Source organism: Fusarium venenatum, assembly GCF_020744135.1.
Source record: "Fusarium venenatum strain MPI-CAGE-CH-0201 chromosome Unknown EDB82scaffold_3, whole genome shotgun sequence".
Classification (NCBI taxonomy): domain Eukaryota; kingdom Fungi; phylum Ascomycota; class Sordariomycetes; order Hypocreales; family Nectriaceae; genus Fusarium; species Fusarium venenatum.
In genome coordinates this window covers 3718186-3729491 of record NW_027072131.1, presented here as the reverse complement: position 1 = coordinate 3729491, position 11306 = coordinate 3718186, and the positions used below count along the sequence as shown (strand labels likewise).

The 11306-nt window shown below is 48.2% G+C and overlaps 3 protein-coding genes across 3 annotated transcripts; 2 read left to right on the top strand and 1 right to left on the bottom strand.

Moving 5' to 3' along the window:
- The first annotated feature begins 1882 nt into the window (after positions 1-1882).
- Positions 1883-3255, top strand: EDB82DRAFT_242515 (14-3-3 domain-containing protein). Its single transcript, XM_025727518.2, has 2 exons — positions 1883-2035; positions 2234-3255. The coding sequence occupies exon 2, from the start codon at positions 2307-2309 to the stop codon at positions 3219-3221; it is 915 nt and encodes a 304-aa protein (XP_025581977.1). The 5' UTR covers positions 1883-2035; positions 2234-2306; the 3' UTR covers positions 3222-3255.
- Positions 3256-3897: 642 nt separating this feature from the next.
- On the bottom strand, positions 3898-5963 carry EDB82DRAFT_558511 (uncharacterized protein; the record flags this gene model as incomplete). Its single annotated transcript, XM_025727517.2, has 2 exons — positions 4350-5963; positions 3898-3911 (listed from the first exon to the last, which is right to left on the bottom strand). The coding sequence occupies exons 1-2, from the start codon at positions 5683-5685 to the stop codon at positions 3898-3900; spliced, it is 1350 nt and encodes a 449-aa protein (XP_025581976.2). The 5' UTR covers positions 5686-5963.
- Positions 5964-6828: 865 nt separating this feature from the next.
- On the top strand, positions 6829-7510 carry EDB82DRAFT_477626 (uncharacterized protein; the record flags this gene model as incomplete). The annotated part of the gene is made up of 2 exons (XM_025727516.1): positions 6829-7049; positions 7105-7510. 2 exons carry the CDS (start codon positions 6829-6831, stop codon positions 7508-7510), a joined length of 627 nt encoding a protein of 208 aa, XP_025581975.1.
- Positions 7511-11306: the final 3796 nt, after the last annotated feature.

Here is an 11306-nt window from a genome sequence, read left to right as displayed (position 1 = left end):
GGTCGCATTACCTCATAGTTGCAAGCTGTCAAAGTAAAAAGCTTGTCGATAATATGCATGAAATCATTCTAGGCGGCTTCGACGAGTGATGGGACGCTGACAGTTGAATCTGCGGGTCTGGTCTCAGGAAAGTCTCCATCCAGATGTCTCTGGCTTGAAGGACTGAGTAAAGTGTCTGTCTCACTATTGAACTTATACGTGTGCAGCATGCTCCTTGGATCGGGCTGACTGTTGATGCCCGTTAGGCATTACAAGTTCAACTGTAGGGACGTTGTGAATTGTAGTCAAGTTTATTAACAAATTTCAACGTTCGCTTTGGATACTGCTATAACTTGTCAGTGATACTAAATGAAGCGCATGTTGCGCAAGCAGGTATAGGTAACGAGAACTCGCAATGCAAAGATCTGATTAGGAAATATCCCAGGTATGGAAATATCAAGTTGAAAAGACAAAAGAAAGAAAGAAAGGTGTTTAATAAAACTTCTTATGCGTTGCCCGAAATGTCTTTCAGCTTCCATGAGAAAGAGCCCAACTCATTTCCACCTGACATTGTCATGCTTGCTTGATATTTCTTTTTCCCTTTGACCTTCTTTTCTTCTTCCTCACCCTTTAGATTACCCAACCTCCTCGAAATCCCTGCCCCGCCGCCTCTTTGCACCTTTTCCCATTTCGATTATTCTATTGATTTATTGGTTGGGTCTGTGTTATTTTTTTTTTTTTTTCATCTTTTTAGATTTGCCCACGATCAAGGTCAAGCTTCCTGGAACGTGCTCGCGTTGTGCCGCGTCGATTAACCCTCGCGAGGCGCGTGTTTCTTATTCTTCTTTTTTTTATGTGGTCTCACCTTGAGATTTGAATTCATGAATCTTTAGTCGTGTTACCACGGACTGGACTCGACTTGTGCTTATATCCTAATTTGATATTAAGCAAATATCATTTCGGCGGCTTCCATCTTGAAAGACAAAAATAGCACTGCGATATTTTGGGGTTAATCGACTTGGCGCAAGTGAGTTCTGTTTACCCCTGCAACGCAACAAACCGTCACAATCGAGTCAATTAGGTCAGTCGCCAAGCACTGACTACATTATTAAATAAATAAATAAATAAATAAAAACAGTCGACCATCTACGCTGCAAATACCCGTCAGTCATCTCTCATCACCATCTTCAAACAAGGTCACCCGATCAGACTAGATCCCCTACCCCGGTCAGCTCCAGGTGTCTGATTTGGGTTCAGGGTCCCCTGGTCTAGCTTGGTAGGCCATCTCACAGACCTGCTCTTGAAGAGAACCCTAGTCGATAGCCCACTGACCGTCTTGTTAGACCTCTCCGCTCACCGCCTGCCCTTGTCATTCGCTGAACCTGGAGGTGCATCAATCCGGTCCCATATTCGACAGCGCGCGCGACTGGCCGGCCGTATAACAACTTTCAGACGAGCCTGCCATCCTGTCGTTTCTCCGTCATGCTCTTCGGTGTCGCCAGCATTGCGTCTGTTTCCTGCTGCTAGTCTTTCGTTTACTATTGAGCGTTCTGCCTGTAGTCTTGCGGTCCTGGGCACTAAAATCGCAATTTCGCGTTTCTTCACCTGCGTCTTATTCGCCGTCATTGCACGCTGAAGCAGTTGATCACCACTGGCTTCTTGGTCGTTCTTGCGCATGCGCCTTCGTTTGTTGCTCGCTTCTGAACTCGAAATAAGTCAATTGGTTGCAAACAGTTTCCTTGGTCGGTGCTGTACCTTTCAACCGTCATTCATCACTCGTTCCTGTCCCAGCGCCGTCCTTCTGGATCTTCCAAATCTCATCTCATCGTTACCATCCGAATCGGCCATCACCAATACGCATCGGATCCAATCACAGCCTGCCAGCTGTCGCGCGCGCATTCACTTTGACTCGCCGGCCCCGTAGAGTCGCACCTTTTCAGACCAAGCGATAGGCCCTCGCCTTACGGTTCCTGGTTTACTCTGGCTGCCTCTCATCATTCTGCATTGTGCGAGCTGCTGCAACAATTTGCGCTTGCAGCTGTGGAGCTCAGTAACGGTTAGTTCAACCAACCTCCTTCTACTTGCCTCCATAATCTCTTACCTCCCTGCTTCTCCTTCGTCGCATGTCTTGCTTTGGCCTATGACGCCTGTCACCCGTGCTCACATTCATATGCGAGTCCATTTCCTTCCCCTTCCATGGCCCCTCTGTTGCCCTAGTCGGTAAACCACATCGAAACTAAAGCAAAGTCCCTAGCCTCACTCGTGGATCATACTGCGTCTCGCTCATCTGAATCTCAGCCCTACCTTGAAAGTAGCAGTCAGGCTGCATGGCGTCCTCTGAGGTTGATCAAAAGTTTCTCGGCAAGCTGGCCAAAGCTGTCGAGAATGACAATCCTCTCTTGGCCAACATGCTCTTCAAGATTCTAGGCTTGTCTCTGAATCTTGCCGAACAACTTGTTGCTGCAAAGAAGCAACGCCGACCTGATTATGAGCCAACACCCAACGCGATACGGCGTGTACTACGAATCATATGGCTCTCCCGAGAAGGCAAGATCATGCTTGAGCAATATGTCTTGCCAATGGTTGGCAACTATGTCGAACTCAAGGTCCTTGCTTACAAGCTCCGTGCTTCTTTCTCTCATATCTTTGCTCTCTTTGGCAACCTGCCATCAGTCTCTCACCTTGGCAGACAGACGCCGGATGTAACGGCTGCATTGGCATCGCGCATGGACAAGGGAAAGGGACGCGCCGCCGACATGGAAGCTGACTCAAGACCTTCCTCCGTTCAACCAACTCACCCCCTGGAAGGAGGCCCTGTGCTACCTCCCCCAGGCTTCGAGAACATTCCGCTATCGCCAAACTTCCTCATTCCGGCCAAAGACTATTTGCCCGAGGCCAAGCAGCACTTTCAAGAAGCCATGCAGCTAGCTGATTCGATGCTATGGGGATCACATTCTCTTCGCTTGTCAGTCAAAACCGAATATGCTGCATTCCTGTATGAATGCGCACACGATGCTGAGGGCAGTCGAAAAGTCGCCAAAGATACCATCGCCGAGGTATATGAAGCTACGGAGGGGATGGACGACGACATGTTTGGTGATGCTTGCGAGCTGGTCACTGTCCTGGGCAAGATGATGAAGCGTGGCCTCGGTACCAGTGGCACCACGCGCAAAGGCCCAGTTATGAACCAGCACTCGGTACCTCGAGCTGTACCTCCTCCTGGGATGGAGAACCCAATATGATGAGGCTCAACGATTTCTGCATGGAACTTAATTGTCATCTGCGAAAGCGGTAATACCGATGGCAACGCTAAGAAGTTGTGGGCGCTTGGAGTTTGATTTTGAACGACCTTGGCGACGTTGCCCACTCACATAATAAGCAGAAACAGGCTCTTTTTCCCGAATCGCAAAATACACTAAGAAGGGTCTGGGCACACTCATACCTTTCGGCCCGTTCCGTACCGTGCCGCGTTACATCCCATTCCTTGTGGGATCTTAGATATCGACAAGAACATAGCATATTTGGTCTGGCTTGCTCCAACACAAGCTACATTGTCGACAGGGCATCGGCGCCATCTATCAGTGAATCTACTCAAGAACGGAGAAGGATATCGCCTGGCGCCTAATGCTTAAGTTTTCCCCAGATTGGTCGGTCAGCTCGAATCTTGGTCAGATCCGTCGCATCTCGGCCAAAACTGGCTGAGGGCATATTTCGTCATTTCACTTCTGCCCTGTTATTTGATACCCCATTGTTGTTCTTGGATTCTTGTCTGCATATGCACCGGGCTCTTTATTCCGCCTTTTATCATCTGCTTTTACATAAAGAACACTGACTTTTACGGTTGTGCTCGTCTAATTTGCATTCGACTGACGGTTGGGAAAAATAGAAGGGAGTTTGATGTTAAGAAACCTGTTGCACTTACCGGGTCGCGCCTAATAGATGTATCAGTATCACTCAGGTAGCATGGTGTTATTTTCTTAACAATTATACAGGATGATTTCCCTGTTCATTGATTTCTATCTGCCCGTTTCGCAATATTCTATGGTCGAGTGACTACCTCTCGGATTTGATCCCTGTCTAAATTATCAAAACGAAATTCAGCCATGCTCTATCCATCCCGCGTCTTGTTTACTTCCCCAAAATGTCAGGAAGAAAGAAAAGAAGAAAGCAAGAAGAAAGAAAAACAAGCGAAGACACATGTCAAATGTCTTCCTTGACTAAACCCAGTTAGTTGTCTCGTATCGAGACTCGGAAACAAGTTGAGTCTTACCCCCTCTGATTCGGTCAAAGAAAATCCATGTAACAAAACCTTTCCGTGGCATGATTTGCTCAACCTCTTGTGTGATTTGATCACTCTCGGCTAAACTGACCATCCATCCAGTTTTCCACTTTCTCGATGCGTCTCTGGAGCTTCCGGGCCTCGGAGCGCGCTTCCTTCTCGGCCTCTGCACGCTCGCATCTGTCTCGAATTGCCTCGAGTGGCACCATCCGACCAGTGACATTATAAAAATTAGCTTGCATCTCAAGCCAACGAGATCGCTTGTACTTGCTATCAATGGTTGAAAGCAGGGCGCAGTCACGTTCGTTCAGATATGCATCTGGCTGAGGGTGAATGTCCGCGGGGTACATCTCCTGATAGATCTCGTCATGGAGATACTTCATCTGTTCACGTTTCTCCGGATCGACATATTCGAGGCGTGAGGATACTTCGGATAAGCCGTCAGAGGCTTCCTGGCCTGACTCCATGGGAGATTCATCGTTGTCCTGGGCCTTCGCTTTAGCGCGGGCCTTTGCCCACTTGTTCTCGATGGCTACCTTGTGGTTGCGAGTACCTCGGTGCCACTTGTTGTTGACAATGGTCTTGGTGTGAGTTTTGCCCTTTGAGTTTGGGACGGAGTTGGAGTGTTTTTCGGTGTCTTTGACTTGCTCATCAGCGTCGTCGGTGTCTTCGTTCTCGCCCTCATCCTCGCTAGACTCCTCGGACTCTTCATCACGGTCACTGGTCTTGGCTCCGGAGGTGGTTTCGTCACCGCTGGCTACCTCGGCGGCAGCACGAACGGATTCGGTAGAAGCATCGCCAGTTTCAGGCTCAGTGGTAGCTTCACCAGTCTCGGGCTCAGTAGTAGCTTCGCCGGTCTCGGGCTCAGATGCGGCCTTTGAAGCGATGGTCTGGCTCTGAAGGATCTTCCAGCGAGCTCGAACATCATTCTTCGATTTGCAAAGAGAATCTGTGATAAATTTCCAAGACTCACCCGCCTCCTTCATAGCTCGGAGGCGATAGTCTTCAGAAATAGACCAGTTAGGGTCTTCAATAGAAGGTTTGGTGTACTTGACCGCAGTCTCGAGGTTGGTAGAGGCGACGTCAGTGGTTTCATCTTCAGCTGACTTGGCATCCTCTGCATTTTCGGAGGATTCAACGTCGCTGGACGTTACGATCTTGACGCGGCGGTCTTTAGCCTTGGTCTTGCCTTTGCAACAGGCCTTGGTGCACTTCAGGCTACGGTTTTTGTTGCATGTGTTCTCGAAAGAAGACACGCTGGACTCGTATCCAGAAGAGGCATCGCCAGCCGACGAGGTAGAGGTGCCGTTGGCGGGCGCGGGAGCTTTGGCAGGCACTTGGGCCAAGCCAGAGGTAGTAGAGTTGTGACCCATGATGACTTTGTGGATGGACCGGTGGAAACTTTCTGGGGAGAGGGGAGTAACCATGACAAGAGCACGAGGCCGCGACGGAGTGGTTACTCGAGGGCGACGATGGTTCTGTCGATACTACAACAACGCGTTAATCTTTGATTCTCAGTCAGCCTTGATGAGGTTCTGACCTACACTTTGGGGGGATCGGTAAAGACTATCGAGTCAAAAACAAGATGCAAGATGCGAAAGCTCAAGAGTGATGGAGGCTACCACACTAGTCTGATGTGTGATATTAGACCAAAGAAGCCGAGAGGAAGAAGAAGAAAAGGAAGAAAGTAGGGAAGAGGGGATGCAGATGCGTTCTTTTACTGCTATGCAAGATGGTTCAAGGTTTGGTGTAGGAAACCTTGGAGGTTAAGGGGCAAGGAAACTGCACGAGGTGCTTGTAGGAGGAGGAAAAGGAAAGGAAAGCGGAGGAGGAGAGAGGTCAAATGTAAATAATCTTAGCGTTTGCTTAAAGATGCGGGCGAGTTCGAGTATTCACAGAGTTGCACCGATGGCGTGGAAACCGTGTATGTTGGCACCGCCAGTGCCAGTGCAGGTGACAGAAATCTTCGTCTACAGTCAGGAGGGCACGGTTTGTTTTAGTTGGGTTTGGGAGGAAGAGTTTAGAGGGAGTGAACAGTGGTATATATTGTACTATAACTCGACTGAAGCAGCGGACCTTTGTTGCTTAAATCAGTGCGTAGAAGAATCTAACATTGGCTATTTGATGCTTTTCGTGCATCAGGATGAACAATATCACTGTGATATAGAACAATATCTGAATACAATGTTCGTCCACAACTGTTCACTAGCACTCGGAACAATACTGATAATTAGACCAATAACAAAATCCGAGTGCAACAACCAAAAAGAATACATCTGATTACTATGTATTCATCTTCATGGTCGTTGTTATTGTCGTCTCTGTATCATGATATTTACAATCGCCCGCGGAGGTAGTCTATCCAGCTCCAACTGCGCTTCAGTTCAGACCCAATGGGACCATTGACAATACTGCTGACTCATCGCACAACCAATTCGAGACTTAGCATCGAACCATTGCTTTCATCGTCACTCTTTAATATATCACTGTTGACTCGCAGTTTTTCAGAGAAGATTATCTATCAACGTTTCGACTACTGGATAACTGGAAGTTACCGCATACGATACACAATGGCTGATGTTCTACCTACGCTCCCAGCGGAGTATGCCCGCGGCCTTGAGCTTATCGACGCTGCTCATGCCGAAGACTCCAGAACAGCTGAGGGTCCTGATGGAACGACAATTCCTTATGAGCTCAAGTACGCCCAGAAGATGACCAAATGGCTCGCCCGTCTATGCCCCGAAGCAAGTCCTGTTCTTCAACTCGCCTGCCGAGCACAGCACTTTCGAAGGTAACTATCTCCATTCCTACCCGTGGCCAGCTATTAACTTACGCAACTTGCAAAGGTGGGAGATTCCTCGGAGTAGCTACCCCATGACTCGCCCAGGCTATTTGACTTGGCGAGCAAAGCTCAAAGCCCAAGCCGCCTCTCAAGTTGCAGAGCTCCTAGCTTCTCCAGAGATTCAACCACCGATCCCTGAGGAGGCCCGGTCCCGTGTAGCTGCTTTGATTCGCAAGGAGAATCTCAAGGCAGACGAGGAGACCCAAGTTCTCGAGGACGCGGCATGTCTGGTCTTCCTTGATGACCAGTTCGACGACTTTGAGAGCAAATCAGACCTTGACGAAGCAAAGATGATAGGCATTCTTCAAAAGACATGGGGCAAGATGGGTGAAAAGGGGCGACAGTTGGCTCTCGAGATGAACCATAGCGACCGTGCCAAGGAGTTGATAGGAAAGGCACTTGCAGGTTGAGCGAGTATATACGTATCTAACATGGAACTATGCACCTATTTCCATCGGCAATTGAATACCCGTCATTCGATCATGTATGGTGTGTAGCGTTTCGAAACATGAAGACTTTGCCAAGACGAACATGTGCTCAGGGGATCACAGAAAATTCAGATTCATGTCAAGATCCTGCACGAAGGAGATCGAGCAGGCGGTACATGACCCAACTGTGGTTCGCCAAAGCCATGTCACATACTCGACGGTTTCGCAGGCTGAATCAACTTACTTTATTGCATCGTGTTAGCCAGGAAAACCCTTGCGTGACTACCTTGAGGTGAGGCAAGTCAAGACCAGATTGGTCGTCTCACAAGAGTCGACGAGGAAAGGGGGAACAACTAGAGATATCGTCATGCCAAGGGTGAAGAGCCTTGGTGGATTTACGCGCCCTGCGTCTTGGATAGGTAGGTGTTCACGCAACTTGTAGAGACATTGGGCGTGTCCGCGATTCTTCGGCCCCGGATCCGATGTCGATTTGAGACATTGTGATAGTGGCAGATCATCTCAACAGGGGCGTAGAAGATCTTGGTCAGAAACAGGCGTTTGTGACACAGAAAAGGGTCGCCGTTGTGGCGTTGGCTGCAACAGAGACCAATCTACCGTCACGTTTGCCAGCCACTATGAGAAACAGCATCCCTACAGCCACCCACCAACACAACACAAACCAGTCCAGCCTTACGCTAGACAAATTGGTTTCCGTTCTGTCATTATATTCCGCTGAGATCTCACATTGGTTCGTGTCACACTCGAGTGTCTTGGATTACCTCGACTTGTGCTGTTGGGTGGTAGCACATGAGATCGTGCGTGCTCCCGATCCAGCACGTCGTGGGATATCACAAACATGATGCTTCTGTCAGATCCCGACGCCCTGGAACCACAACCTTATTCCGCCTTATTTATTCTATTTTCTTCTTTGACTCGCCAGTCAGCAAATGCGAGTCTCGGAAGGGATCTCGTCCGCGGTATGCTGCTCTTGGTGACAGTTGATTACTGATATTCGATATTCTGATCCATGGGTAATTGTTACAACGACATTACAATGGTAGCGTGCTCACCTCAACCCAATGGACCGAGGCTAGAACGTACTCGTTTTCAAGGCGAGAAAACTTGTTTGGGTCTCAATTCTTGTCGGTATATGCCATATCTATATCGTTTCTTGTGGTCTCTTACGATCATAGCAATAGAGGCTTGTATAGTGTAGTTGACAGTTGTTTGCCTCTATCGAGGCGGTGCCATGCATAATAGTGGTTTGATACTGGCCATTGAAATCTTCTTAATTGTGCTGCATTTCTACTGCCGTCAATGAACTCCTTGGTCCTGCAGCCGCCACATATTCAACTGCTCAAATGACACCGTCAGGTCATCTTGGCACCATGCAAGGGAGAATGCCAAACCCTTTTTTCGGTAGTTTGACTAATTATATCCGACTCCCACACCCAATTAGGCATGTCGGCTAAAAGGTTGGCCAAAGAGCTACTCACAGTGCAGCTCTGATACCAACTGGTTGCATTGGAACGCTGCCCTGCCTGCCACTTTTCAGCTGGTATTGTGCTCAGGCAAACAAGGCACGGGTGGATTAAACAATCGTATCGAGAGCTGCTGTGAAGATCCGGTGGATCACAAGTACGTGGCCTAGATGGTGTAAGTACATGATTTGATAGGATATTGACCCAACACAAGGGATACATCGTAGCGTCGACTATGTACTTGTGACTAGCATGATTTATACACTGTCCTGGGTTGTGACAAGGCTATCGTTGCTTTTGCGAACCAAGATCCGATGGAGCTGAAAAGCGCGTCAATGGGGAATTGGGGATGCTCTTTTGTCCAAATCCGAAGGGGTGGTAATTGGACTACCAGGTGGCTGTAGATCCCATCTTCAATTTTCCGCACAGACATTGATGAACGTTATCACTAACCAATAATCTCGGGTAACTTATCGATTGCATCTTCTTTTCCCGGGCTCAAGCTGCTCTATGTTTGGGATATCTCCTTGTCGCGTGAACCGCCCAGAAACCAGGATCTTGTCAACTTGCATTTGATCAACGGGCAGGTGAATCGTGTTTTGAGTAGTTGAACCACAGTTGCAGCATGCTAAGATTGATTCGTCTTGCGGCTCTTAGGCCTAAGGCCTCTCAAATTCATGAATCAAGCTAACTACTATGTAATTCGTCAATGGCAACGGAGGTCTGAAACCTGACAATAAATCATGACTACTAGTATGGCTAGAGGAGCTGAACTGGGTCCACTGAGTGTTCCTCGCTGAGATCATGTGGGCCTGCCATTGTGTCCAACATCATGGCGATCCTGGAATTCGATGGCTGTGCAAGTTGCCAGCAAATTGTCTTTTCAGTTGGCTTGTTTTCAATTTCAATACCAGTCATGCCAAATAAGAACTTCCTTTGAAATATATGTGCCGTCATCTGTGGAATACGGATTTTTCAATAGAGTGATACCTGATTGTATGGTTGAATATTATATCGTTGTGCTACTGTGCTCTGTTGTCAGTGTTTGCTTCCATCACCTGTCTCGGGCAATTGTAAATTCCACGATCGCAAGGGCGAATAATGGGCATTTTTAGGCATAGGAAATGCAGAGTTCAATGCTATTGATTAAGAACGGCACAAGCTGGCTAAGCCACCAAACCCTTCCTGTTAGACCAACTGGTACATACTGAACGAGGTACAATGGAGTGGTGGGAGCTTGAGTTCCTAGAACATTGTTAATAGGTTTATAATAATCTAAAAGAATATTGAAAAATGACAATTGATCAACCGTGTTGTCGGATTCAGGAATGTACCCCTGTTGCATCTCAGCTTGAGAGGGGAAGACCCATAACGAATATGTTTCTTTCCGAATATCCGTCGAATGTCTTAGAATTTAGTAGAGTTGCATCCAACCATGCTTGAGGAAGAGAACTGACTGCTGAGCCATGATAAAGGCTGGTCGTTACAGTATAGACATTACTCGGTTATGAGCCACGAGGCCAGCACAACCCTCCGTTGTTGTGGGCTATGTATTCAGTCTGTGTTGCTTCTTTAGCGCAGTTCATGGAGGCTGAACAAGACGGACTAATGGCCCGACTGGGCAACATTGATGTTCAAGCGCACCGAACGGCAACGCCGTCAAATCTGGCTAAGTCGAAGACAGAAAGGATTGACCTTTTTGATGACACGCAGTTGGCAGAAGACAGGTCTTTAAAGGGTGCGCTATCATGAGTGGGCGCCAGTCTCCCGAGCACGGGAGACGATCGACCGGGATGTGAGGACCTGGGACCTGGGTGAAGTCTGCGGCAGCCGAGACCAAAACATGCATACGATGCGGTGCTACTGCATGCATGACGAGTGCTTTGATGGGTTCTTGGAAAGCATGTACATGATGGAGCTATGTATGTAGGTGTGTCGCGTGTGACAGACAGGACGAGGCTGGCTCCTGGTGGGTGGTTTCTAATTGTAGACTGAATGAGATATGTGGCTTCACAAGTTCCCTTACAATGATGGCCAGAAGGGAATAAATGGTTGCACTTTGTGCTGTCAACTGTATGTTCTGAATTTCGGACTGTGGATTGTGCCGCGATTTGGAAGAGATGAGGATGAGTCTGTAGGCTTGTATTATCGGTACATTTACATACCTATGCGGTAGATAGATACTAACTACAGCAGTGTCATAACTACTGTAGAGCTAAGGTACTCTAGTCCGTAGAACGGACGTGGGTCTGCCCCAGAGGAAGGGTATCGAATCGGTGGTTTTGATGGCGATGAAT

Bases quoted from the DNA above. Each gene is read 5' to 3' on its own strand.
- EDB82DRAFT_242515 (XM_025727518.2), top strand. From the start codon at position 2,307: ATGGCGTCCTCTGAGGTTGATCAAAAGTTTCTCGGCAAGCTGGCCAAA.